The 25,178-nt window shown below is 37.3% G+C and overlaps 3 protein-coding genes across 4 annotated transcripts; all 3 read left to right on the forward strand.

The window, feature by feature from the left end:
• Nucleotides 1-80: 80 nt before the first annotated feature.
• ipo9 (importin 9) lies at nucleotides 81-11,454 on the forward strand. 2 transcript variants are annotated; one of them, XM_042766381.1, is made up of 24 exons: nucleotides 81-340; nucleotides 2,009-2,070; nucleotides 2,168-2,254; nucleotides 2,344-2,545; nucleotides 2,644-2,732; nucleotides 2,820-2,906; nucleotides 3,477-3,596; nucleotides 3,682-3,782; nucleotides 4,289-4,347; nucleotides 4,436-4,587; nucleotides 4,665-4,763; nucleotides 4,843-4,949; nucleotides 5,396-5,535; nucleotides 5,630-5,792; nucleotides 7,256-7,482; nucleotides 7,573-7,721; nucleotides 7,795-7,923; nucleotides 8,017-8,292; nucleotides 9,194-9,360; nucleotides 9,448-9,581; nucleotides 9,669-9,788; nucleotides 9,885-9,992; nucleotides 10,674-10,750; nucleotides 10,830-11,454. In XM_042766381.1, the coding sequence occupies exons 1-24, from the start codon at nucleotides 175-177 to the stop codon at nucleotides 10,938-10,940; spliced, it is 3,132 nt and encodes a 1,043-aa protein (XP_042622315.1). In that variant the 5' UTR covers nucleotides 81-174; the 3' UTR covers nucleotides 10,941-11,454. The 2 variants fall into 2 exon arrangements, with proteins under 2 accessions (XP_042622315.1, XP_042622316.1); XM_042766382.1 differs by having other exon boundaries at nucleotides 5,633-5,792.
• An 886-nt stretch (nucleotides 11,455-12,340) lies between these two features.
• Nucleotides 12,341-19,220, forward strand: LOC109098753 (protein shisa-4-like). Its single transcript, XM_042766383.1, has 5 exons — nucleotides 12,341-12,774; nucleotides 15,328-15,505; nucleotides 15,801-15,937; nucleotides 16,743-16,931; nucleotides 17,301-19,220. The coding sequence occupies exons 1-5, from the start codon at nucleotides 12,717-12,719 to the stop codon at nucleotides 17,339-17,341; spliced, it is 603 nt and encodes a 200-aa protein (XP_042622317.1). The 5' UTR covers nucleotides 12,341-12,716; the 3' UTR covers nucleotides 17,342-19,220.
• A 414-nt stretch (nucleotides 19,221-19,634) lies between these two features.
• Nucleotides 19,635-23,973, forward strand: LOC109098951 (leiomodin-1-like). Its single transcript, XM_042766384.1, has 3 exons — nucleotides 19,635-20,243; nucleotides 20,959-22,695; nucleotides 22,950-23,973. Exons 1-3 carry the CDS (start codon nucleotides 19,971-19,973, stop codon nucleotides 22,974-22,976), a joined length of 2,037 nt encoding a protein of 678 aa, XP_042622318.1. The 5' UTR covers nucleotides 19,635-19,970; the 3' UTR covers nucleotides 22,977-23,973.
• Nucleotides 23,974-25,178: the final 1,205 nt, after the last annotated feature.

Raw genomic sequence — 25,178 nt, forward strand, 5'->3', positions numbered from 1 at the left:
TCAACCTCCATTCCTGTGGATGGAGCCATTATGGTCATGAAAGCGCCAGTGATTCACGAATGGCAGCATTTCATCATTTCATAGTCCCTCCCTAAACGTGCATTGGCGCGCTGTGCATCCTTCCGTCGGGTCCCCGGTCATCTCTCCGTTAGCCTCGTCAAGACTGGCGAAAATATGGCGGGTATGAACGCGTCGGGTCCCGGCCCGGTTTCGACTCTCGACCAGGTCGATAAAGGACTGAAGGAGACTCTTATAGACGCGCTGAACGCCATTCTGTCGCCAGTGCAAGAAGTGCGTTCTGCAGCGGAGGAGCGCATTAAAGTGTTGGAAGTGACGGAGGGTGAGAACTGACGCGAGATGCTGCCACAACATGCATGACACCATGTGAAGTGCAGGTTTTTACACATGGGCCACACGCTTTTTCATTTCAGATGAACGGGTGCTGATTTTATGATGCTTGTCGGCCGTGTTTATCACGCATGCAGTCACGGTGAATTTGTCAACGAATTGGCTTGAATTGGGGAGGCGAAAGCAAGTGCATCCGAATCCAACATGTTCCCGCATTTTCAGTCGATGGTTGTGGAGTCAAATGTAAAGATTAGAAATGAGAAGTACGGTTCTGTCGATCTGTATTTAGTCAGTTTCACTTTTAAAATCACTCACACGATGGTAATTCCGTGTTGATAAATACGCGTCATCTTTGTGAGAATATGTAAGTTTTCAGGGATAGTTTGGGGTTCAATTCCGAGTAACGTTATCCTTTATCATCAAGGTTAACTTTACATCACCCAGTATTAATAAAGTTCAGGTATTGCTAGAGTTTTGTGGCTCTTTCGTCATCTTTTGGGAGAAAAAGAGCAGAATTTTGTTTATGTGGCTGGATGTAAGTAGCTTTGGCCAAAGATAAAATGTGCAAGTTTAAGGATCAGTTACTGGAAAGCCATATGACTACAAAAATGCCAGCGAATTATTTTTGTACGCAGTATTTGATATATTTTATTACATTTTCGGCATATTAAGGTATGTTCTCTCTTCATTTTCTGAGAGTGAATGGTGCATTATTCTAGCAGAGATATTATTGTTGTTGTTATGATATTTTTTGCATTATTTATAGCTCCTTGATGTTAGTTGGGTTTTTAACAGCCATGTTTGTTGATATTAAGAATTTGTTTAATTAGGTTTATTGAGTAGAATTGAAGTACACAACCTTTTAAAAGTTTGAGGTCGGTAAGATTTTTTAAAATGTTTTTAAAAGTCTCTTATGCTCACCAAAACTGCATTTATTCAAAAATCAAGTTTTCTATTTTCAGAGATTTTAAAATGCAGTTCCTGTGATGGCAAAGCTCAATTTGATGCTCAAGAAAAATTTCTTATTATTATCAGTACTGAAAACACTTGTATCCTGGTTTCCACAAAAAAAAATATTAAGCAGCACATTTTTTTTTCGATGAATAGAGAGTTCAAAAGAACAGCATTTACTTGAAACAGAAATCTTCAGTAACATTATAAATGTTTTTACTCTAACTTTTGATCAATTTAATGTATCCTTGCTGAATAAAAGTATTAGATTCTTTAAGAATAAACCTTATTGACCCCACATTTTTGTACAGTAATATAGTTATGGATTGTACACTATATGTTTTTATGTTTAGAAAGAAAACATGCCCACATAAAGGTAGAAATGCCCTTGTAAATCAGTTGGTCAGTTTAACCCAGCGTGTCGCTGACTGTGGCCTCTCTCTCAGGGCTCTTCTGTGTGTTGAGTGTCAGCAGTAACATTGTCTGTTGGCCCCCAGCCTCTCATTGAGCTAAATCCATGGATGATGAAAGATATGTGTGAATGAAGCATACATTAGAAATGATTTTTTGATCGTACTCATCTGTCTTGGCTTCTAATGCATTTGTGCTCTTGGCTTGTTAACTTATTGATAATCAGACAGATTGTTGGTTGTGCTTAAATCACACCTATATTAATTTGTAAACAGTTTTTTGTGCACCTGTTTTGTAGAGTTTGGAGTTCACCTTGCAGAGCTCACTGTCGACCCACACGGAGCACTTGCTATTCGCCAAGTAAGACTAGATATTTTCAGCATGAATGAGCAGATAAACAAGTATTTGATTCTTACTGTTATATTTGCTTAATTTGTTTGCTATATGTCTCTTGTAGTTGGCTTCTGTCATTCTGAAGCAGTATGTTGAGACACACTGGTGTGCCCAGTCAGAGAAATACAGGCCCCCAGAGACGACTGAATGGGTAAGAACTGTGTATTTATGTTTAGATGTGACGTTATCTGAGATATATGGCATTATATTAGTTTGTTTCCCATATCCCTTTCTGTTCAGGCCAAAGCTGCGATCCGTGAGCTTCTGCCAAGTGGTTTGCGTGAGGCCATCAGTAAGGTGCGCTCCAGCGTGGCCTACGCCGTGTCGGCTATTGCACACTGGGACTGGCCTGAAGCTTGGCCTGGGCTCTTCAAGCTCCTCATGGACATGCTGGCCAGTGGGGATGTTAACGCTGTACACGGCGCCATGAGGGTCCTCACAGGTAATGACTCTGAACATCTACACCTCTTCCTCACAGTTACAGCAAGTGACAGTGTTTTTGCGATGTTACTGAGCAACATATTATTATGCGTTTCATAGAATTTACCCGTGAGGTGACTGATGTGCAGATGCCGGATGTTGCGCCTGTCATTTTGCCTCAAATGTACAAGATTTTTACCATGGCAGAGGTATTATACTCAGCTTAAAAACACAGTACAGTCATTGCTTTTGAGACAGTCATGTGTAATGTGTTATTGACAGTGTTATTGTTGCAGGTTTACAGTATTCGCACTCGATCCAGAGCAGTTGAGATCTTTACCACATGTGCTAATCTCATCTGTGCGATTGATGAAGTAGCAAAGGTAAGGTTAAATATTTTTTGTTTCTAGGTAAACAGGTAACACTTTAGACAGTAAACACATTTAAAATGTTACTTACTGACAAAAATGTATCAGGTTTTCCTCAAAAATATTAAGCAGCACAACTGTTTTCAGCATTAATAATATAAGTAATATAGTAATAAATCCTGAGCACCAAATCAGCATATTGGAATGATTTCTGAAGGATCATGTGACACTGAAAACTGGAGTAATACCTGCTGAAAATTCAGCTGTGCCGTCACAGAAATAAATTGCATTTTAAAATAAATTAAAATAGAAAACAGTTATTTTAAATTGCATTAATATTTCTCAGTATTACTGTACTTATCATCAAATAAATGCAGCATTGGTTAGTAAAGAGACTTCTTTCAAAAACATGAAAAAACTCCAAAGTTTTGAACTGTAGTGTATACATTTTAATGTCAATTTGTATGAGTTAACATTAAACTAAATTAATAAATGCAGTAGAATTTGTGACTTCATAATACCTAATACTTCACAGTAAGTATTAAAAGGGTAACTGACATTTTAAACAATAATGTTTGATTTTAGGGTGCTGCCAACACTCTGATCTTCCCGGTGGTGCAGCAGTTCACCGAGGCCTTCATACAGGCGCTGCAGATTCCAGATGGACCCACTTCAGATAGTGGTCTGAAGATGGAAGTGCTAAAGGTGACTAGCTGTTGCATCATGCAGAAAAATACTTTTTACCCTTGTGATGTGATGAATGTAATTATTAATTGTTATCTCTTCATAGGCAGTGACAGCTCTTGTGAAGAACTTCCCCAAACCCATGGTGTCCTCCATGCAACAGATTCTACCTATCGTATGGAACACCTTGACAGAAAGCGCCTCTTTATATCCATTCAGTGGCAGATTTTACCACTTGTTTAACCTATTGCCATCAAAAGAAAAGTTCACCCAGAAACGAAAATTTACTCATGCTCAAGCCATCCAAAATGTAGATGAGTTTATGTCTTTATCGTAACAGGTTTGGAGCATTACAGCAATCAGTCCTCTGCAGTGAATGGGTGCCGTCAGAATGAGAGTTCAAACAGCTGATAATAACATCACAGTAATCCACACGACTCCAGTCCATCAGTTAACATCTTAGGAAGTGAAAAGTTGTCTGTTTGTAATAAACAACTGCATCAAGATGTTTTTTTACTTAAAACTGTTGCTTTAGCTAAAATAGAGTTCATAAACGTCCATAATATTGCTTTCTCCATCTTCGAAATATGAGGGTGAGCAAATTAAAATTTTGGGGTAAACTATTCTTTAATATCTCAGACCTATTCGATGTTTTTATCGGTGCCAGTTATTTCAGTAAAATATTGAAGTTTTTTTCTTAACCAAGCATGTACTTATGTGAGAACTGAGGTCAACTACACAGAAGAAGTAGATGATCCAATTGACTCTGATGGTATGTGGCACTAGATTTTTGCAAGAACTGATCATTGTTATTCAGACTAGTTTAGTAAGCGCTGAGCTCTGTTAATTGACTGTCACAGGTGAGGTCCTTGGCTTTGAGAACCTCGTCTTCAGCATCTTCGAGTTTGTCCACACACTGCTGGAGAACAAGAAGTTCAAGAGCACAGTGAAGAAGGCTCTACCAGAGCTCATATATTACATCATCCTCTACATGCAGATCACGGAGGATCAGGTTTGTGGGAATTGTGAGTGTGTCATGTCTTTTTTTTTTTTATAGCCTTTATCTTCATGTTCTCATCTATCTCACAGATCAAGGTATGGACAGCCAATCCACAGCAGTTTGTTGAGGATGAGGATGATGACACATTCTCTTATTCAGTCCGGATATCTGCACAGGATTTGTTGCTGGTGAGAGCACAGAGGGTTTGTTTGTAGGTGTTTAAACGTTTTCCCTCCTTTATGTTTAATGCATCTTTTTGTCCATCAGGCTGTTGCTGCTGAGTTTCAGAACGAGAGCGCTACTGCTTTAGCCGCGGCTGCAACACGGCACCTACAAGAAGCAGAGCAAGCCAAGAACACAGGCAGTGAACATTGGTAAAGAGAGAAAAACATCCCGTCACAACTAAATATTCTTTTTCATTGTGTTGCTTTACATCAGGGGTTCCCAAATGGGGGTTTGTGAGGGTAATGCAGGGGCTTTTGTGAATTATAAGCTTATAATTAAACTGAATGAAAATTTTAAATAAACAAATGTTGTTGCATAATTGAAATAAAATTTAAACTGCCATATAGCCTTTTTACACATTTGCCCAATTTAGATTAAACACTAGAAAAAAGATACTTTTATCTGTTCAGTTGCATGTCATGTGATCATTGGCCAACATCAGAAAGACCATAAACATACAAATGTGTTGTTAAATCTTTGAAGTATTACCCTTATCTCTGGTGGTACTTCTAGTAAATATGTCATGTCTAAGAAATTAAAATAAAAAAATTATTGGGAACCCCTGCCTTACATCAGTATCCCCATGAATATGCAGGTGGAAGGTGCACGAGGCTTGCATGCTGGCCCTGGGGTCAGTCAAGACCATCATCACTGAGAATGTAAAGAACGGTCGTGTTCATTTCGATATGCATGGATTCCTTGCCAATGTCATTCTTGCTGACCTCAATTTACCAGGTAACCTTGTTCTAAACTTTCATTTTGATCTTATGTATGTATATGGCCTGAGTGTAGACCTGTGGATGTGATCCCCATGTTGTTTAATTCCCAGCAGCCTCTCCATTCCTCTTGGGTCGGGCCTTATGGGCAGCCAGCCGCTTCACCGCAGCAATGTCCCCAGAACTCATTCAGCAGTTCCTCCAGGCCACTGTGAGTGGTCTGCATGAGAGCCAGCCACCCTCTGTCCGGATCTCTGCTGTGAGGGCCATCTGGGGGTAGGACTTTCATTTCCAGTCTCTCATGTGCAGAGTTTAATCATTTGCGCAAAACGGTATGGTTGTTATTTGCAGTTATTTTTTATTTCTTTATTTTTTATATCTTTTTCACTATTTAAGCCTGAAATTAATTTAATACACTTACACTTTCAAATGAGAAGTCTCTTTGGAATCTTATTTGGTTCTACACCTTTCACAGGATTCCCACGAGTCCTGGAAAACACATGGAAAATGAGAGAAAATGTGAAATGTCCTGGAAAATCTTGTAGTTGTCCTGGATTTAAAAAAAAAATTGTGTTTTCCTTTAGCCAAGAACAAACAGTTTACCACTGGCCCTAAACAAATGTTATCAAAAGAAACCATCAGAAAATCCATAAATTGGAAACAAACCGTTCTGGACTTGCACACAAACTGAATTGCAAGCATTTTCCAAAATGTAATTTGTGTGGAAATATTACAAAGTCTGTAAACGGGACGTTAACAGAGACCAAAGATGCTAAAGACGGACACAAAGAGGAAAAAACACCCAAGCTCACAGACAAACAAATATGTAAATAAGATTAACATACAGTCCTCATAAAAGTTTAGATTTTATCATATAGCTGTCAGAGAGTGAATTTGCTTTTTCATTCAGTCCGTCTGCTGGTTTTGTTTTGTGCAGATATGTTTTATGTAACATAATATCACAAAGCTAATGTCAGACCATTGTTTTCTGTCTTCAGATTTTGAAATGACATCATTAGTACTTCTGTACCAAGTTGATACTGAATTTTTAAAAATGTAACAATATCAGCTTTTCTTCAGTACCAAGTACAGACTCAGTTCAGTACTCGCTGATAGGCTGCTGCTTTCAAACGCTTCTGTGCATATTTATATCGCTTTACGTGAACAGTGATATGCAATGGCCAATCAGAGGTGTTTGAGTTAGTCAGTATCCACTCAGTTTTCACTTGACCCTTTTAAAGCAATACTTAATTGAAACATATTTGAAGGATGCATGCCAATATTTTAAAATATTATTTTTTTAATATTAGCATTAATAATGGACTGATTTAATTTATTCTCATTTTCAAATAGTTTAATAAAATAACTACTTTCTCTCTTTTTTTGGTTGTTAAGGTACTGAAATTGGTTCTTAAAATCACTTGCAATGTACAGTATAATTAAGAGCTCATATTAAAAATAATAAACAAAAAAATAAATTAATAAAAAAAAATACATATTTTATTTTTTTTACCTGTATTCAAAGACATTTAGAAAAGTATATTTCAAATAAATGCTGGTAATTTGAACTTTCTGGTATTTTTATTTACTTATGATTTCCACAAAAAGAGTTAAGACATTTAGAAAAGTATATTTCAAATAAATGCTGGTAATTTGAACTTTCTGGTACAAATCCGGAAATTTTTATTTACTTATGATTTCCACAAAAAGAGTGATGCCTCTTTATATCGGTTTCACAGGTACTGTGATCAACTCAAGTTGTCAGAGAGTACTCACGTCCTGCAGCCCTTCCTGCCCAGTGTCTTGGAAGGCCTGGTGCAGCTCGCGGCTCAGTTCAGCTCTGAAGTACTCACTTTAGTCATGGAAACCCTCTGTATTGTTTGCACCGTGGATCCGGCTTTCACCACGAGTGCTGAGAACAAGATCTGCCCACTCACTATTGCCATCTTCCTTAAGTACAGTAATGGTAAGATTATTTTATAGTCAACAGCCACTATCATTTGTAGTTTAGAAGAATACCTTTGGCTTATCATGTTGTCTTTTCCTTTTCTGTTAGATCCTGTTGTAGCGTCTTTAGCGCAAGACATCTTTAAAGAGCTTGCCCAGATTGAAGCCTGCCAAGGACCCATGCAAATGCGCCTCATTCCTACTCTTGTTAGCATTATGCAGGCACCGCCTGATAAAATCCCATCTGGCCTTTGTGCTGTAAGTTAAACTTCTCAATTTGTTCTACTTCTTACTGTAATCTGTAAGTAATGCATAATTTTTGTTCCTACAGACATCCATAGATATCCTAACTACGGTTGTTCGTAACACTAAACCCCCGTTGACTGACATGCTTGTGTGCCAAGCTTTTCCTGCAGTGGCCCAATGCACTCTCCGCACAGATGACAACACCACAATGCAGGTAACATCATTCTCCCAGAAACAAATCCGATATGTCTTTTCAGAGTCCTCATGTCAGTTGGTATCTAACTCTCATCATTGTTGATTTTTCCAGAATGGCGGTGAATGCTTGAGGGCCTATGTATCCGTGGCGCTGGAGCAGATTGCCCAGTGGCAAGATGAGCAAGGCCACAGTGGCCTGTGGTATGTCATGCAGGTTGTCAGTCAGCTCCTGGACCCCCGCACCTCCGAGTTCACCGCTGCTTTTGTAGGTCGTCTGGTGTCCACTCTCATTGCCCGTGCTGGCACTCAGTTGGCTGACCAGCTGGACCAAATACTGCGTGCTATTCTCAGCAAGATGCAGCAGGCCGAGACCCTCAGTGTGATGCAGGTAGGGTTGGATTGATACCAGAATTTTGGTGTAGGTGCAGTACCACAATGCTGATAGTAAACTAATACTTTTTCAGAATAAAGCTTGGGGGCCACAAGAAGGTTGGGGGATGAAACTTGCAGGATGTTGTAATGGTACTAAGACCTCTTATATGCCAAAAGATCACGTCCCCTTTAAAATATTTACTGATTTTTTCATTATTACGGTTTATTTAATCTGTTTTCATTTATTAAGTGTTTTGTTGCCATTTATTTCATATTTGAAATAAGTCCTCCATCATATTTGGGGGTCATTGTAATAAAGTTTGAAAAACCTCTATGTTTGTAGTAACAGGGTTTTCATGGTCATGGAAAACCTGGAAATATCAGGGAATTTTAAAATTGTGTTTTCCGGGCCTGGAAAGTCATGGAAATGAAAAATATATATATATATATATATATATATATATATATATATATATATATATTTAAAGATACAATTTTTTTTTAAAGATACAATCATCTATTCATTAATCCATACAGTTCAGTCGGTTCTTTACGATAAATTAGTCTAAACAGTTCACAAAATGATCTGAATGATTCATAAATGAATCAGCATGAATCAAAAATGTGTTTGAACAAATTCCCATAACCTCCAGTCTTCAAAGAAGTGTAAAAGTGTATACTTTGTGATGCTACTGAACCCTATGAAGTGATGTTAGGACAGGTACAGAAATAGCACTCACTTAGTAAGCTAATAATAACTTGTTGCTATAATAACTTATAATTGGTAACTAATTGTTTGCTTGTTTTTGCATGTTGAACATTAATTTTCTTGTACAGCAGATAAGTCTGAATTGTGCTGTAGCTGCTGGCTCAAATGAGGTGTGAAATTCATTCTCGCTCATTCTCGATTTTTACAGTCCCTGATCATGGTTTTTGCACACCTGGTCCATTCCCAGTTGGATCCCCTGCTGGAATTCCTATGCAGTCTTCCAGGTCCCACGGGGAAACCTGCCCTTGAGTTTGTCATGGCTGAGTGGATGAGTCGCCAACATCTGTTCTATGGCCAGTATGAAGGCAAAGTCAGGTGAGGGTTTCCAGTCATGTCTGCAGTGTGTTTGAAGAAATGGCACAGCTTCTGTTTGAAATAACACTGTAATCATTCTGTCCACAGTGCTGTTGCCTTGTGTAAACTTCTTCAGCATGGTCTGAATACAAATGATAAGCGCCTCCAAGATATAGTCGTCAAAGGAGAAGAAATTTTTAATCCAGACGAGGGAATCTGTACACGTTCCAAATCAGCCAAGAGTAAGTTAATGATCTCTTAAACTACCAAATGAATGATTATTAATAACTGTTATTGTCTCAGATATCTGACTGCTCTGTTTCCCTCAGACCCACAGCGGTGGACCAACATTCCTTTGCTGGTAAAGATCTTTAAACTCATCGTCAATGAACTGTCTTCTGTGGTGGAGGCTAATGCAAATAGAGCAAATCCTGCAGACTGGAGCCAAGGTACTTCTGTGGTTTAACTATTTACCCCTAGTGTTAGTATTGATCAATAACATTAAAATGTGGAGCTGTCTTAAGTTTCATACGTTTGCTTTGCAGACTCTGGTGGAATGTGGGATGATCTGGCTGAGGAAGAGGATGAGGAGGAGGAAGATGAAGGATTAGCAGGACAGCTTCTGTCTGATCTCATTGCCTCCAACAAATACGGTGAAGTCTCATATTACTAACACAGGGTTACATTTGCATATATATTGCAAATATTGTGAGATGTCACACATTTCCTGGGAAACAAACCTATACCATAAGCTTCATAAAAAAAAAAAAAAGATTGTCATCAATGTTATTTTTTTTATTAATATTTAGAATTAATAATATTTTGAGTATTCAATTTAATTAACTTTATATGTTATAGAATTGTATTTTTATATTTTGAGTATTCTTTTTAATTTACTTTCAATTTTAGTACTTTTATGTGCTAGTGTAATTTTTTTTTTGTATTAATTTTTTTTAATAAATACGATTAAATGAAATATTAGAAATTTTACTTTAAAATGACCTATCTAGGTTAAATGTATTTGTTTACTATTTTGCTTACTACTAATTTTTGTTTAATTAATTTTCATCTAATATTTTTTTTTTTTATTATTATTTCAGCTTTTTCAATTAACAAAAATGTTTTAATAGTTTTAGTTAATAATAACTGCTTCACATCTTTTGTTATGCTTTTGTGGTGGCCGGACATGTGCCATTCTTTACTTGTTAGGATTTATTAGTAAAAGCAGAAGAACAAAAACATGAGTAAAACAACAAAGTATGCAAATCTTTCCATATTCACTACCTTGTCTTTTCTATAAATAGCCTGTAAAACTTATTGTAATTTCCCCATAGACGATGATTATTATGAGGATGATGATGAGGACGATCCAGATGCTCTGAAGGATCCCATTTATCAGATTGACCTTCAGGTAAGTAATTTGGCATCGACTCTAAAGTATTGCTGTAACCAGACCTCATATCTTCATTGCTCTTGTCTTTTTTCCACAGGCGTATCTGACAGATTTCCTTACCCAGTTTGCTCAGCAGCCTTGCTATAGCATGTTTTCAAGCCACTTGAATGAAGTAGAGAGAAGAGTCTTGCAGTCCATCGGTATATGACCTGTATACCCAGCATCGGCTCCTTGTCCTTTGTTTCCGTCTTTCCCACTCAGTCATCATTTCTTCAAACTTGAACATTTGAGTGGACTCAGAATGCCTTTCGGACGACGTTCTTGATCGACAACCCAAAAGAGGACTTAAAGGTTTACGTGCCTCTCCCTGTGTTTTATTAAGGGAAGGAATGGACAATGATTCCCGGGGATGTTATAAGAGCAGTGTGTGAGGGGCACACAGACAGGACTGTGTGGGTGCACTTGAATCGGACGTCAAAACAATACTGTGCTTTGATAGACCTGTCTAGTATGATGAATGAATTTTTTGCAAAGGGACTGGTAACAGTATAGGAATGATTTAAAAATATCAATTGTCCATTTGTACTTTCTCACTAATTCATGATGGTTAAAAATCTTTCTGTGGAGGAAGGAAAAAGACTTCTGACAGATGATGAATCTACACTTTGAAAATAAGTTGGAACTGTTAGCGGCCTTATTAAAGTTCTCCATGTTTGTCATTACATGGTCTCATGAGCATGATCTTTATGGCTACACTGTTGGGTGAGCATGAAGAATAATATAGTGTTACCATAGTGATCCTACAGTCTTATTAGCAGCAGTCTCCATTGAGGTGTGAGAAGAATTTCAAAATAAAAGGCCTGTTGAGGTCTAAATTTTAAGTGTCTAGTTTCAAAACTTAAGTTTTTGGAGATTAAGACATCTGTATGAAAGTATTTTATTTTTCTTACTGTAAACAATCTTTCTTTACTCTTAAAGATATATTTTTCAGAGTGCAAAAAATGTTAGTAACTGTACTTTGCCATTATAATTTTAACATTTGATTATGAAGATGCACATGGAAGTTTTTGTATAAGATGTACGTGGTTAGGTTACTAAGCATTGTTTTGTTAAAAACAAATGTGGCCTCATTTTTGTTTTAAAAAATACTTTTAAGAACTAAACTAAGATTTAGAAAATAAGGACTTTATTACAATTATTTACAGATTTATTTACAAATTATTTAAATTATGAAGTTTTATTTACTATGTTTTCCAGTACAACCTACACTGGTAGTGGCGCACAATACATTAATTTACATATTCTAGGTAGACAATATACACTAGTTGTATATTTTAAAACAAATATGTTTAGTAGTAGATAAATATGGGAATATTTTTTTTTTTTTATCAAACTTTGAATTAGAGGTAATGAAACAAAAAACACTCCAAGAGCTCCACTGCCTTTAGGTATTATATATCACTATATATATATATATTGCGAGCTCATTAACTTACTTCATTAAATTTAACATAACTCTCATACTTTCAGAAAAGATCATGTGTAGTCTCCACATACAATGTGAATGAGCGTATTTATCTCCAGAAATGTGAACTATTCAGAGGGGCCGAGGCGAGCTGCTACAGGAGCCCACGGGGATCATTTTTCCTCGTGGAATTTCGCGCATCTACGGTCAATCCCCTGAATAATTCCCTTCATTTCCAATTATAATTTATACGAGATCTAAGCATTAGCCAGTCGAAATGAAGGTCCTTTAATTTATTTAATCAGTGAGGAGGCTGAGGCTGGTACTGGAGATGAGGCGCGCGGGCGTGTACCGTCACGGGCGGTGTGTCCTTCCACTCAGATCGCATCACGAAGCCGCTTGATTCGGAGCTCCGCTGTCTGCGAGTCGTGTCAGATTGTATCATTTCAAGGTCTATTTTTGAAAGTATGCAAACGTAACCGTTTTGTCTGCTGTAACGGAAAGTGTACTGGAAGCAGCATGTCCTTCTACGCCGTCATTATACCGGTCCTCTGTATCATTTTCTCGGCTTGGCAGGGTAAGACGATATTGTAGTTTCTTCATAGGCCTCATTGTCGCAAATATTTACTTACAAACATGTTTCTGTTTATAATGTATTATCGTCATCAGCAAAAGAAAAAAAAAATACTCAAATGTTACGTATAGCTCTTATCTATAATGTAATTTATATATACATAGCTGCCGTGGCTACAAACCAGAATATGTAATCTCTATAGCAGCAGCTCTCAAACCCCTCAGATTTGTAAATTCACGTGAGGCTGCAGTTGTTTTTCTTCTGCATTCTGTATAGGAAGGTCATTTACTGCAGAACCAGTAACTTAACTGAAACATTATCCAAGAGTTGAGACCTTGAAGCAAGTGGTCAACGGACCTACATGCAATTTCTGTAATAATAATAATAATAATAATTTTAGATGTATTAAAAGGTTTTTACTCAACATAAATTCAAGAAATTACTTAGATGCACTTCAGTCATTATTTGGGTTAGCTGAGTGAGCGTCTACGCAGTTAACTAATCCTAAATTAATGATTAATGGACTTATGAATTAATGTGCTCATAGCACATTATTTGCCCCTCTGTCTATTAAGGTTATTGTTAATGTTAATTATAAATATTTAAGTGTGTGTGTGTTTGTTTGTTTGTGTGTGTGTACAATTTATTGTGTAATAACACATTACAATATGTGTTCTATTTATTAATGCATATTATATTATTAAATGTTTCAGATCCTCAAATGTTTATATATATATATATATATATATATATGTATATATATATATAGTTTTATATTGAAACCAGCTTTTTAATGTTAATGCTGTTACTTTTGTAGGCCTTTTTGCAGAATCAGAATCAATTATATATATATACATATCATATTATATTATGTAACCTCCCAGTTTTGTATCAGCTTCCCCTTTGGAATCTTTTTGCAGAATCAGAATCAATTTTATATATATATATCCTTTAGAATTTTCTATATGTCTGCATAAATATCACCCAAAACATAATTAGATTTTCACACAAATCCTGACGGTAGACAAAGAGAATCCAATCAAACAAAGGAGACAAAAATATATACTTTGTCATTTATTTATTGAGAAAAATTATCCAGTGTTAAATATTTGTGAGTGGCAAAAGTATATGAATCTTTGCCTTTAGTATCTGGTGTGACCCGCTTTTGCAGCAATAACTGCAAGTAACGTTTCTTGTAACTGCTGATCTGTCCTGCACAGCGGTTTGTAGGAATTTTAACCCATTGCTCAGTACAGAACCACTTCAGCTGTGTGATGTTGGTGGGTTTCCTCCTATGAACTGCTTGCTTCAGGTCCTTCCACAAAATTTTAATTGGATTAAGGTTCAGAATTTGACTCAATCAGTGCAAAACATTAACTTTGTTCTTCTTTAACCATTCTTTGGTAGAATGACTTGTGTGCTCCGGGTCGTTGTCTTGCTGAATGACCCACTTTCTCTTGAGATTCAGTTCTCGGACAGATGTCCTGACATTTTCCTTCAGAATTTGCTGGTATAATTCAGAATTCATTATTCCATCAATAATGGCGAACCATCCTGGACCAGATGCAGCAAAACAGCCCCATGATACTACCACCAGCATGTTTCACAGATGGGATGAGGTTCTTATGCTGGAATGCACTGTGTTCTTTCTCCAAACAACGCGTTTCATTTAAACCAAAAATGTTCTATTTTGGTCTCATCCATCCACAAAACATTTCTCCATTATTCCTCTGGCTCGTCCACATAATCTTTAGCAACCTCCAGATGGGCAGCAATGTTCTTTAAGAGAGCAGTGGCATTCTTCTTGCAACTCTGCCATGGACACCACACATGGGCTCATAAACATTAACATTAGCCAATGTGAGAAAGGCCTTTAGTTGCTTTGAAGTTACCCTGGGGTCCTCTGCGATCTCACAGACTATTGCATGTCTTGCTTTAAGAGTGTTCTTTGTTGGTGGAGCACTCCTGGGGAGGGTAACAGTGGTCTTGAATTTCCTCCATTTGTACACAATCTGACTGACTGGGGATTGGTGGAGTCCAAACTCTTTAGAGATGGCTTTGTAACCTTTTCTAGCCTGATGAACAACATCAACTCTTTTTCTGAGGTCCTCAGAGAGCTCATTTTTTTGTGCCATGATACACTTCCACAAACATGACCAAACTTTGATAGATCCCTGTTCTTTAGATAAAACAAGGGCACACACTGACACCTGATAGTCATCTCACTGATTGAAAACACCTCTGAACAGATGGACTCTAATTTCACCTTCAAATTAACAGCTAATCCTAAAGATTCACGTACTTTTGGCACTCACAAATATGTAATATTGGATCATTTTCCTGAATAAATAAATGACAAAGTATATATTTTCATCTCATTTGTTTGATTGGGTCAACTCTTTGTCAACTTTCACGACTTGCATGAAAATATGATGATTTTTGGGGTTATATTTATGCAGAAATATAGACAAATCTAAAGGGTTCACAAACTTTCAAGCAGCACTATATATGTGTGTGTGTGCGTATTTAACCACTAGCTTTGTTTTTTTCTTTCAGTGAGTGCAGATGAGAACTGCTTGTGGTATGTGGACAAAAATGGCACCTGGCACAATGGCTTTGACTGCCCAGTCATATCCTTCTGCTGTGGGAACTGTCACCGCCGTTACTGCTGCCTGGATGGCTTCAAGATGATCACCGAGGCGGGACAGAAGCGCTGCATGCTGTTCCATCTCAGGTACACTTTTCAAGATTCTAGATTATTGACCACTTAGTGGCCTAGAGAGGCTCCTTAACCTCACATGTGACTGCCAAATAAAACTAATTAAGTATGACTGTTATAAAAGAAATGCTAATCTTAATGGTGAAGCTGCTGATTGCTAGACCTAACAACAAGCATTTTATTTTGCATTTATTCATTTAGCAGATGCTTTTATCCAAAGCAATTTTTCTATGAGTTTCTCCTAGACAAATCGGATAATTCAAAATTGGTGTTGTCTTTCCTGACAAGTTTTCTGTCCTGCCTCTCTCAGCCCTTCCACTATAGCTGGCATTGCTTCATCGATCCTGCTCTTTGTGGCTGCTATAGCAACCATGGTCTGTTGCTTCATGTGTTCCTGTTGTTACCTGTACCAGCGCCACCAGCAACGTGGCAGAACTCCTTATGAAGGTAAACGCAATTACTTTATTCTCTTCACACTCCATCCTGAATTTACTACAAATACATAAGAATGAATTAAAAATAAACAAAGTTAATATCAAATTTTTTGCAGAGACACATGAACGTATTATATGTAATATTTAGCATGTATCTTAATGCATTTTTATTTATTTATTTATTTATTTATTTTTTGCTGTTGGGTTAATTGCATGATGTACAACAACTATAAATACATCAAATCCTACCTGGATATATACAGTACACTCACGTTAAGCTGGATATAAGATCAAGCAAAACTCAACTGCTTGATTGTCTGTATCATCGAAAAATGTCAACTATTTTATAGTACATTAATATACTAAAAGTTTATTATATATAAAACATAAAGTATATTATCACACAGCTCTATTTGTAAAGTTTCAGTATACACAGAGAGCACTCACATTATATACTACATATCAAATCGCAACTGCTTGATTGTTTGTATCATTGGAAAATGTAACTATATTATCTTCCAGCTCAAGTCTGCTATATGTGGCTATAAGGCATGAAGTTATTAAGAATTATCATTGTGGTTTTCTGAAAAGCTGCTTTGAAACAATGTGTATTGTGAAAAGCACTATATAAATATATTTGACTTGATTTCTTATTTCTCTTTCTGGTATTACAGTTGCATTGCTCTTCGTGATCATACTGAATTAACCTCTGGCTTCTTAGTGAAATTCCATGGCTTCTGTTCAAAATACTTGTTTGCATGAACTGATTTTTATGAAGAATAAAAATCATCACCTACTAACGTGAGTCTCAATTTCAGCCCAGCATATTCCAATGGCCAGCTATCCTGTGGAGCACATGTACGATGCTTCTGGTAAACCCATTGGACATCCTGATTATCCTGGATATCCAATGGTGCCGCAGTATCCAGGTGTCCCCCACCAGTATCCTATGATGCCCCAGGGTCCTTATCCTCCTAATCATCCTGACGCAGGATACAGTCAAGCAGGTATTCAAATGGCCTCTGCCAGAGATCACATACTGCAAACAAAGGTCCCAAAACGGGTTTTTCACAGCAATGGCATAGAAGAACTATTTTTGGTTTTCCAAAGAGGCTTTCAGTGAACGGTTCTTAAAATAACCATTTTTTCTTAGTGTGAAGAACATTTTAATAATCTGAAGAAACTTTTTCCACTTTAAATAACCTTTTGTGAAATGGAAAGTTTCCATGGATGTTATAGGTTCTTCATGGACAATCAATTCCAATAAGAAGCTTCATTTTTAAGAGTGTATAGTGGAAATAAAAACTCCACACTTACATATAGTAGCACAGACAATCATAACACTTTTCTCTAAGTTGTGTTATTTTTGTTTTCAGCTCCTCCGCCGTATTCCCCTCCCCAGTACCCAGGGCACTGAAAGAGCTGAAGTCCCTCAGTGAGGAGAAGATAACCCATACAGTGGGTGATGAAGAGGGCCCATGCTTGTGAGGAATCCCTTGAATGAGAAGCTGTTTTAAAAAATGATTTATGATATTTATTTCTTGATTAATTTGTTGAGTGAAGCATGAACTGACCTCAGAATCGCCTCACGCATCGGAGTGTTTTCTTGTTTGATGTACAGCTTTCATGTGTCACTAATCAGCACGACTCTTCCCACTTTAATCCAGCAACTGACAGACTCAAAAGACTGCTTTAAACGTGCCATTATGTTTTGTCCAACTCTCCGAAATGGACTGTTAAATATGACTGTCTTGCAGAAGAGACTGGCTGCTAGTTCTGATTCATCCAGGATATTGTTCTTTGTTCAACCAAATGAGAAGAAGCTTTCATTTGCACTTTATTCTACTATAGACATGTTAAAAATGTATTTATTTGACCGCTAATCCAAGCATGTCACTTGCATCATTAGCATCAAATCATGCTGTATGCTTTTCATGTCTTACAGACACCTAACATACGGACATGAGACGTAGATGTCTTATAGACAGTTAACATGCAGTATGTAAATAAGAGAGAACTTACATTACGAATGAATTTCATTTTTCATAGCGTCCAACCAAACTTCATTCTGTGCACTTGCAGGTCATCAACTGTTGTTAGATCTGGCTTGAGCAGCTGTAATGTAAACACCCCTTAGATTTGCATGTCTTTAATTGTATCTCATGCTATGAAGGCCAGTTGTCAAGGGAATAACTCTAATGTTAGCATTCAATTAGCTGTCCGTCCGTGCATTTTTATTTGTTTCAAAAAGCTTTTTGATCTAAAAAACGTTTCAGTCATTTATGTTGTTTTGTTAGATCTTCACAGTGAGAAAAGTTTAAACAAAGTCCCTATACTTTTCGCTCCAAATTCTGAGAAGGAAATCTGAATAGTGATAAGAAAACTAAAAAAAAAAATCAAAATTGCAAGATATAAAATTCAAATTGTGAGATAGAAAGTCACAAAGGTACGATCATATTTACCATTGTTTAGTGAATTTTTGCAGGCAAAATTTTCAATGTGAATCCAAGCATTCAGGAATTTCACATGGGGGCATAAGATTTCCTAATGCTGATTTCACATTGGGTTCAATTGGTCATGCGAATTTGCAGTGTTGACCAGTTGAAATCTTCTTGGTTTGAAAGTAACTTCTGTGTGAGCTGTGCTTCATACATTGCTACACTACTGACAACAAACAACGGACCTTTTTGCTCACAAATTTTTGCAGAAATTTCACTAATGTGACCACACATAAAGGCGGGACTTCCATTGCCGTCATATGGAGTGTTGCAATTTTTTCCATTCATATTAACACGAGTGGACCTTAATTAATTCCAAAGTTCATCATAAATGATAAATTAGAGTGTAAATTAAAACTACATTCTCATTAAAATGAGTATCAGCTTAAAATAATTCATCTTGTGCATTTGGTTCATTTACTTTTAAATGATTTCTGCTACCTTCTCATCTCACATTTGTAAGATTAGTTGTGATGCTTTGTTCATTGTTTAAATAACTTGTCAGTTATTTAAATTAATGTATAGTTAACAGTGTTGTTTTAGCTATATACAGCATATGCTACTGTATGTGCCACTTTGGAATGTGAAGTACAAATAAGAAAAGGATCTATAAAGAGGAATTTTTACAGTGTGGAATATTAACAGGTATTTTCATTTTTGGGGGAAAAAGCAATTAATAGGCTACTAGTGTTTGTACTTGCACTAATCATCCTATAAGAAAGGTCTAATTGAACAGACTGGACAAGGAGTATTGCATAATTTTCTTTTTTTTACAATAAAAACAGAATTGAATATGAATGCTGTCTCCGTTAATGCAGTTCCTGAAATCAGCATTTGCCTATTGTCATTATTTAATGCTGCCTCATTTTTACACATCACAATTTTGTAATATAACAAAGATATTTTATATACCACAAAATAACTGTAGTGTTTTGTTAAAAACAGTTAATGATAGCTATTGAAAAGTAGGCTGAGCAAGACCAAATAAATAAATAAATAAAAATGTGTAGTCTTGCTTGCTTCCATTTACTAGGATAAAATATCACTTCGAATTTCTGAATAGCCTAGGCTATTTTATTGAACCACATTAAACTGATTCCTGGAATAGCACAGCAGCCTATTATAGTATCCAACATATTTCTATAGCATTCTATAACATCACTGGAAAAAATGTTGTCAGTATTCCAGGAATCCTGATTTCCTTAGTGACCAGGAAGTAACAGTTTGTTTCTGGGATGCTTTTGGGTTTTAGTAAAACCATAGCCTTCCCAATTGCCTTTAAAGGACTATGTATCCCCATCTAAATATGGGCATGCGCTCGCGATGGATTTCAAGGAATGTCCGAGCACCACAAACTTGTGCTGACAGTCCTTCGCGTCTCGCGCTGCTCCACGCGATTCTTTCACATCCAGAAAGGCTTCAGTTTGACTCTTCCATCCTCCTTCATTTTTAACTTTAACAGTTTTTTAAAAAGATAAAGTAAGTGGAAAAACAAGGTGATATCTTCAGCTAATTCTATATTACTCTGCATCACCACTGAACGCAACTATGTCCCGGAGGAAAGTGAGGGGACTCACGAAAACCGGGCGACAGGTGAGCGAGGACCCGGACCTCGACAGCTTGCTGTCAAACCTGTCACCCGAAGAAATGGAGGAGCTGCAGAAAGAGGTTTCCGTCGTTCCCGATCCAGATCCGAGTGAAATAATCGTTGTGGACCAAACGGATTTAAAACCAACCACCGCGCCACTTAAAAAGGAATCACAACAAAGCAGCCAGACCGAGGACTTCAGATCCTGCTTACAGAGGAACCTGTCAACAGAGGTAAAATATTCACTACCGAACAAGTTCCTCTATTAAAATATGAATGCTTGAGAGTGAACCAACATGCTTAATGCAGTAGGAGCTCGAAAGAAATGCAAAACAAATCAATAAATAAGTTCTGTATCGACAGATGTTTTCAATATAGATGTATTTATATCATTTTATGACTTGTATGTCTTTAGCGAAAGTCACCTTATTTTTACATCTTGCACATGTTTGTACAACTTTTAAAAGGGGTGATGGGAATGTTTTTTTTCTTTTTGAGGCATGATTCAAACAGGAGAAATAACCCTCCTAAGATATATCTAAAGGAGATATCTATCTTTGGATGTTAAGTTTCTTTAAATGATGGCCCGGTTGAAGATCCTTGGTTGATTGCTCCTTTGCTCACTGCCTTTTAAGGATAAGTCTGCCAAGGCTGGAGCTTTCCAGTGCAAAACAGTGTGGCTCACAAATCAAACACTCAGCCACTGTGCAAGTTTACATCTTCACTGAAACATCCAGTGTAAACATCCAGTGTTCATGCATTACAGGTTTTGTTTAACCATCTGTGTCGAAGCCTGGTCTTCAGTTGAACATTTTAATATTGATATGTAGGCCTAAGCTACTGGCATTTCCTCCAGTTGGCTTCCCCAAAACAAAACAAAAGAAAAAAATAACACATCTTGCATATGTCACCTTGTTTGTCCATAATTCATACATGTTGAATCCTCAGGGAGAGCCGAAGAAGGAGAGCCGGAAGCAAGAGTACCTGCGTAAGATGGGCCTGAGCCAAGAGAAGAATACCTCCGAGTCTGACAGCAAAGATGGAGGGCTTCAGAGGACCCCCTTCACTTCTTCTTTCTCTAAACGTGATGGTAGAATGGAGGACAGGACCGGCAGGGTCACAGAGGGCAGCAAAGATGACAAATTTGGCCCATATGCTCTTTCTAGGAAGGACGAGGAGAGTGAGAAGCAAGTAGAGGTGAAGGAACAAAATGATGGGAGTAAATTCAAAGATAGAAGAGAGATGAGAGAAAGTAGTAGCAACAAAACCAAAGAATTAATATCCAAGCTTCAGGAGAAGAAGGAGGGTAGTAAAGAGAAAAACAGAAAGGAAGACAGCTGGAAAAGGGAATCTGGGGAAAGTAGAGCAAAGGAGGTGATTTCTAGGATAAAGGAGAAAGAGGAGAAGGAAAGGGAGAGAAAGGAAGAGATTAGGAAGAGAGAGGAAATCAAAACTAAAGGCTATACATCCAGGTTAGAGGAAAAGCAAAATCAGGTTCTAGAAGACAAAACAAAAGAAGAGAAGAAGGAAGAAAACCAAATAAGAAGGTTAAGCGAAAAGGAAGTAAAGGGATGTCCTGAAAATAAAGAAAAAGGACCGGAAAAAAATTATGAAAATGTGAGGAATCCACAAGAATATAATGCAAAATCAAGCGATAAGGGAAGAGGGGATGTTCAGAAACAAAATGAAATTGAAAATGAAGTTCATGAACCCATTAAGCAAGAGAAAATTGGAAACTGTGTCTCAGATACTATTTCAAAAAGTAAGACAAAAGAGGAGGAAGAGGAAGATGAGTCAGCCAGCATGTTTGATGAAGATTTGGAGAGAGTTTGTTGCAACGATCCGAGCATGACTGATCTCAATGTGAACAATTCAGAGGTCATAAAAACCAAAACACTTATTCAGTTCGCCGAGGCCTTAAAAAACAACACACACATCAAAGTGTTTTCTTTGGCTAACTGCCGTGCCGATGACCACGTGGCTTATGCTATTGCTGAGACCTTACGAAATAACAAAAGTATCACTAGCATCAATTTGGACTCCAATCTTCTTACTAGCAAAGGTGTTATGGCCTTGATACATGCCCTCCAACACAACTCCACCCTCACTGAGTTACGCTTCCACAACCAGCGGCACATCATTGGAGGAAAGTCAGAAATGGAGATGACCAAAATATTGAAAGAAAACACGACTCTTCTGAAACTGGGCTACCACTTTGAGTTAGCTGGTCCACGTATGACCATGACCAATATACTTAGTCGCAATATGGACCGTCAGCGGCAAAAGCGGCTGCAGGAACAGAAGCAGGCACAGGCCCAAGGCACTGGAGACAAGAAAGACACATTAGAAGTTCCAAAACCCGGCTTTGGTAAAGGCTCCCCGAAAGCTTCGCCTAGACCGTCTCCTATAACTTCTCCCGTACCGTCACCCACCCCGTCACCCAAGTTGACTCATAAGAAAAGGGTCAGTGGGCTTGGTGGAGGACCACCTCCGCCACCACCACCACCTGGAGGACCACCACCGCCTCCACCTCCAATGCTAGACGGAGACTTCCTGAAGAACTCCCTGACGCCCGTGTCACAAAGGAAACTAGACGATAAGAAAGGAGGAAGAGGAGGAGCTCAAAACTCAAGGGACCAACTTCTGGCTTCCATTAGAGGCAGCAATGTAAAACAGCTCAAAAAGGTAGGAAATTATATTTTTAAAATGTAATTATATAAATAATATAAATTTTAAATTGTAGATGATATATTTGTAGACAATAGTAGAAAATAATTTGATATGTAAATAAAAATGCACATGTATGCATTATATATATATATATATATATGCATCATGGATGGATGGATGGATGGATGGATAGATAGATAGATAGATTTATTCAGTTTTCCCTGAGAAAATGTTGAACATTTTAACTCACCATGAATCATTTTTGATAGGTTACATTACCAAAGCTCTTGCAATAATCTGGCAATGCAGAGAGATAATTATGGGTGAAGAAAATGGCAGGAATGAAAGGACAGACATCTCACAGACCTTGAGAAGATCGTTACTCAGAATCTTCCATGCAAAGTCTTACTGCTGCCCTATAGTATGGAAGACATGCAAGGACTCGTATATATGGTGATATTCAACTGCTTCTACCCAGGAGTCTTTGTACAAAATACACTGGACGATAGAAATGTGGTGCAGTCATGGGTGCTCAGAGGCTTCAGTGGCCTATGGAACTGCAGAGTTGATGCCTTGCTTGTCATTTGCACTAAATGAATAATTTCATATCATAGATTGTCTAATATGTGTTGATACAGTATGTGGATGTTAAAAAAGATATTTGTTTCTGCAGTCGAATTGGATCTTCTTACAGCTGACTGAGTTGAACAATGTAAGAACAAATAATTGTCTGGATTTTATCCTAGTTATTTGGGGTTTAGGAATCTCTATTGTAAAAGCTCTTGCTGATCAGGGAATAAAGGTGGGATTCTAATCAAAAATGACAAATAATATATAGTTTCCATGGTACTTAATGCCTTGTTTTTTATGATTTGGCGTGAAAGAGAACAGGATTACAGCTTTAAAGAGAAAGCAATGGTTAATCAGATCTGTGAATATGACTGTGTATTCAATATTTATTTTGTAATTTGAGTTTTCCTTTAAAATTGCATGTAATCAATTGAGTATATAAATGTTTATCACTGTAAAGTGTAATTTTATTTTTTTTTTTTTTTACCATCCATTTGTAATTTATCAAAAAACATTAAAAATGTAGTGAGTTTTTACTTTGGGAATGGAAGCAATCTCTGCACATAATAAAGGTTAATGTACCTCACGTGCTTTGAAGACAATATATTTTCATGCTTGCATGATCTCAGTTTCTTCAAGAGCACATCTAGTAAAATCTACAGTGGAATGTTATGCTAATTCAGTTTGTGTTAGAAAATAAAATAAGTTCTGGATTAATCTGCCGGATAAAGATATGATTGGTCCAACAAACACACCTGGTCATGGGATTTTACTTTATTAATTTCAGGTAATTGTCAGAAAAATATCAGAATCATGTTTGTTTCATCAGTGTTTCGTCTATTTATTTTTTATTTCATTTCATCTTTATTTCATACCTGAAACTAGTTTTAGTTGTAGTTATCACTGGTCTGTTAACATCAAAACAAACTCCTTCAAGGGGTACTCCACCCAAACATGAAAATTCTGTCCTCATATCTTCTTTAAGCTTCATATAACCTTATGCAATACTGACCTTGTAAATCTTTTTTGTTTCCTCCAGTCTAACTGAATCATTGTATGAAGACATAAAAACAGTAAAAGTTTTAGAGTCTAGTTCAGAACCATAGATTGAATGAATGATTCTAGTATTAGTGAATAGCTCTTTACATGATCACACAGACCCTAATAAAGGGCTGTAGCACGCTTCCAGAGCAACAATGAGTTCCCTCGGCATGGAAAAGTCAGTGATCTAATGCATTGTTGCAAATGCCACATAATCCTGCTTAGCTCATTTGGTCACTAGAATAAAGAACTATACATGAAGGCTGTAGGATGGTCAAAGAAAAAGAACACAAGAACACACTTTTTATCTTTAAAGCCACTTGTGAGGTAAAACTTGCTCACAGGTTACACATTTAAAATCTTTTCTTGTAGAATTGTACTCTTCAAATAAATGGCATGATGCTCAGTGCAATGCATAGAGTATTGCTTTTAAAGTAATGCATAGATTACTTTGTAATTACTGGATTGCAAAGGTCTGTTGTTCATCATTTTCAGAGCCCTTCAGAAGTGGACTTTTCCTTCAGAGTTTGAAAGTTTATTGGAATCGAAGCAAGCTAGTTTATATTTTGACTGCTCCGACTAACCCTCAGCACTGCTGAAATGTCTATATTTGGTCATTTCTCAACGAGGGCTCAGTCTGCATCTCATTCCTTTCCCCTTCCTAATAATGGAAACATAGCCAACAGCCTGTCAGACTCAGAGCAATGACTTAAAGGCCACATGAGAGAGAGAGGGAGAGAGAGAGATAGAGAGAGAGAGAGAGAGAGAGAGAGAGAGAGAGAGAGAGAGAGAGAGAGAGAGAGAGAGAGAGAGAGAGAGAGAGAGAGAGAGAGAGAGAGAGAGAGAGAGAGAGAGAGAGAGAGAGAGAGAGAGGGAGAGAGAGAGAT

The sequence above is a fragment of the Cyprinus carpio genome, chromosome A11 (genome assembly GCF_018340385.1).
Source record: "Cyprinus carpio isolate SPL01 chromosome A11, ASM1834038v1, whole genome shotgun sequence".
In the NCBI taxonomy this organism is placed as follows: Eukaryota; Metazoa; Chordata; class Actinopteri; order Cypriniformes; family Cyprinidae; genus Cyprinus; species Cyprinus carpio.

Bases quoted from the DNA above. Each gene is read 5' to 3' on its own strand.
- ipo9 (XM_042766381.1), top strand. From the start codon at position 175: ATGGCGGGTATGAACGCGTCGGGTCCCGGCCCGGTTTCGACTCTCGAC. The intron at 2,907-3,476 runs GTAAGGTTAAAT...GTTTGATTTTAG, and splicing joins CGATTGATGAAGTAGCAAAG to GGTGCTGCCAACACTCTGAT. The intron at 3,597-3,681 runs GTGACTAGCTGT...ATCTCTTCATAG, and splicing joins TGAAGATGGAAGTGCTAAAG to GCAGTGACAGCTCTTGTGAA.
- LOC109098753 (XM_042766383.1), top strand. From the start codon at position 12,717: ATGTCCTTCTACGCCGTCATTATACCGGTCCTCTGTATCATTTTCTCG. The intron at 15,506-15,800 runs GTACACTTTTCA...TGCCTCTCTCAG, and splicing joins TGCATGCTGTTCCATCTCAG to CCCTTCCACTATAGCTGGCA. The intron at 15,938-16,742 runs GTAAACGCAATT...TCTCAATTTCAG, and splicing joins TGGCAGAACTCCTTATGAAG to CCCAGCATATTCCAATGGCC.
- LOC109098951 (XM_042766384.1), top strand. From the start codon at position 19,971: ATGTCCCGGAGGAAAGTGAGGGGACTCACGAAAACCGGGCGACAGGTG. The intron at 20,244-20,958 runs GTAAAATATTCA...TTGAATCCTCAG, and splicing joins AGAGGAACCTGTCAACAGAG to GGAGAGCCGAAGAAGGAGAG. The intron at 22,696-22,949 runs GTAGGAAATTAT...CATTTTTGATAG, and splicing joins ATGTAAAACAGCTCAAAAAG to GTTACATTACCAAAGCTCTT.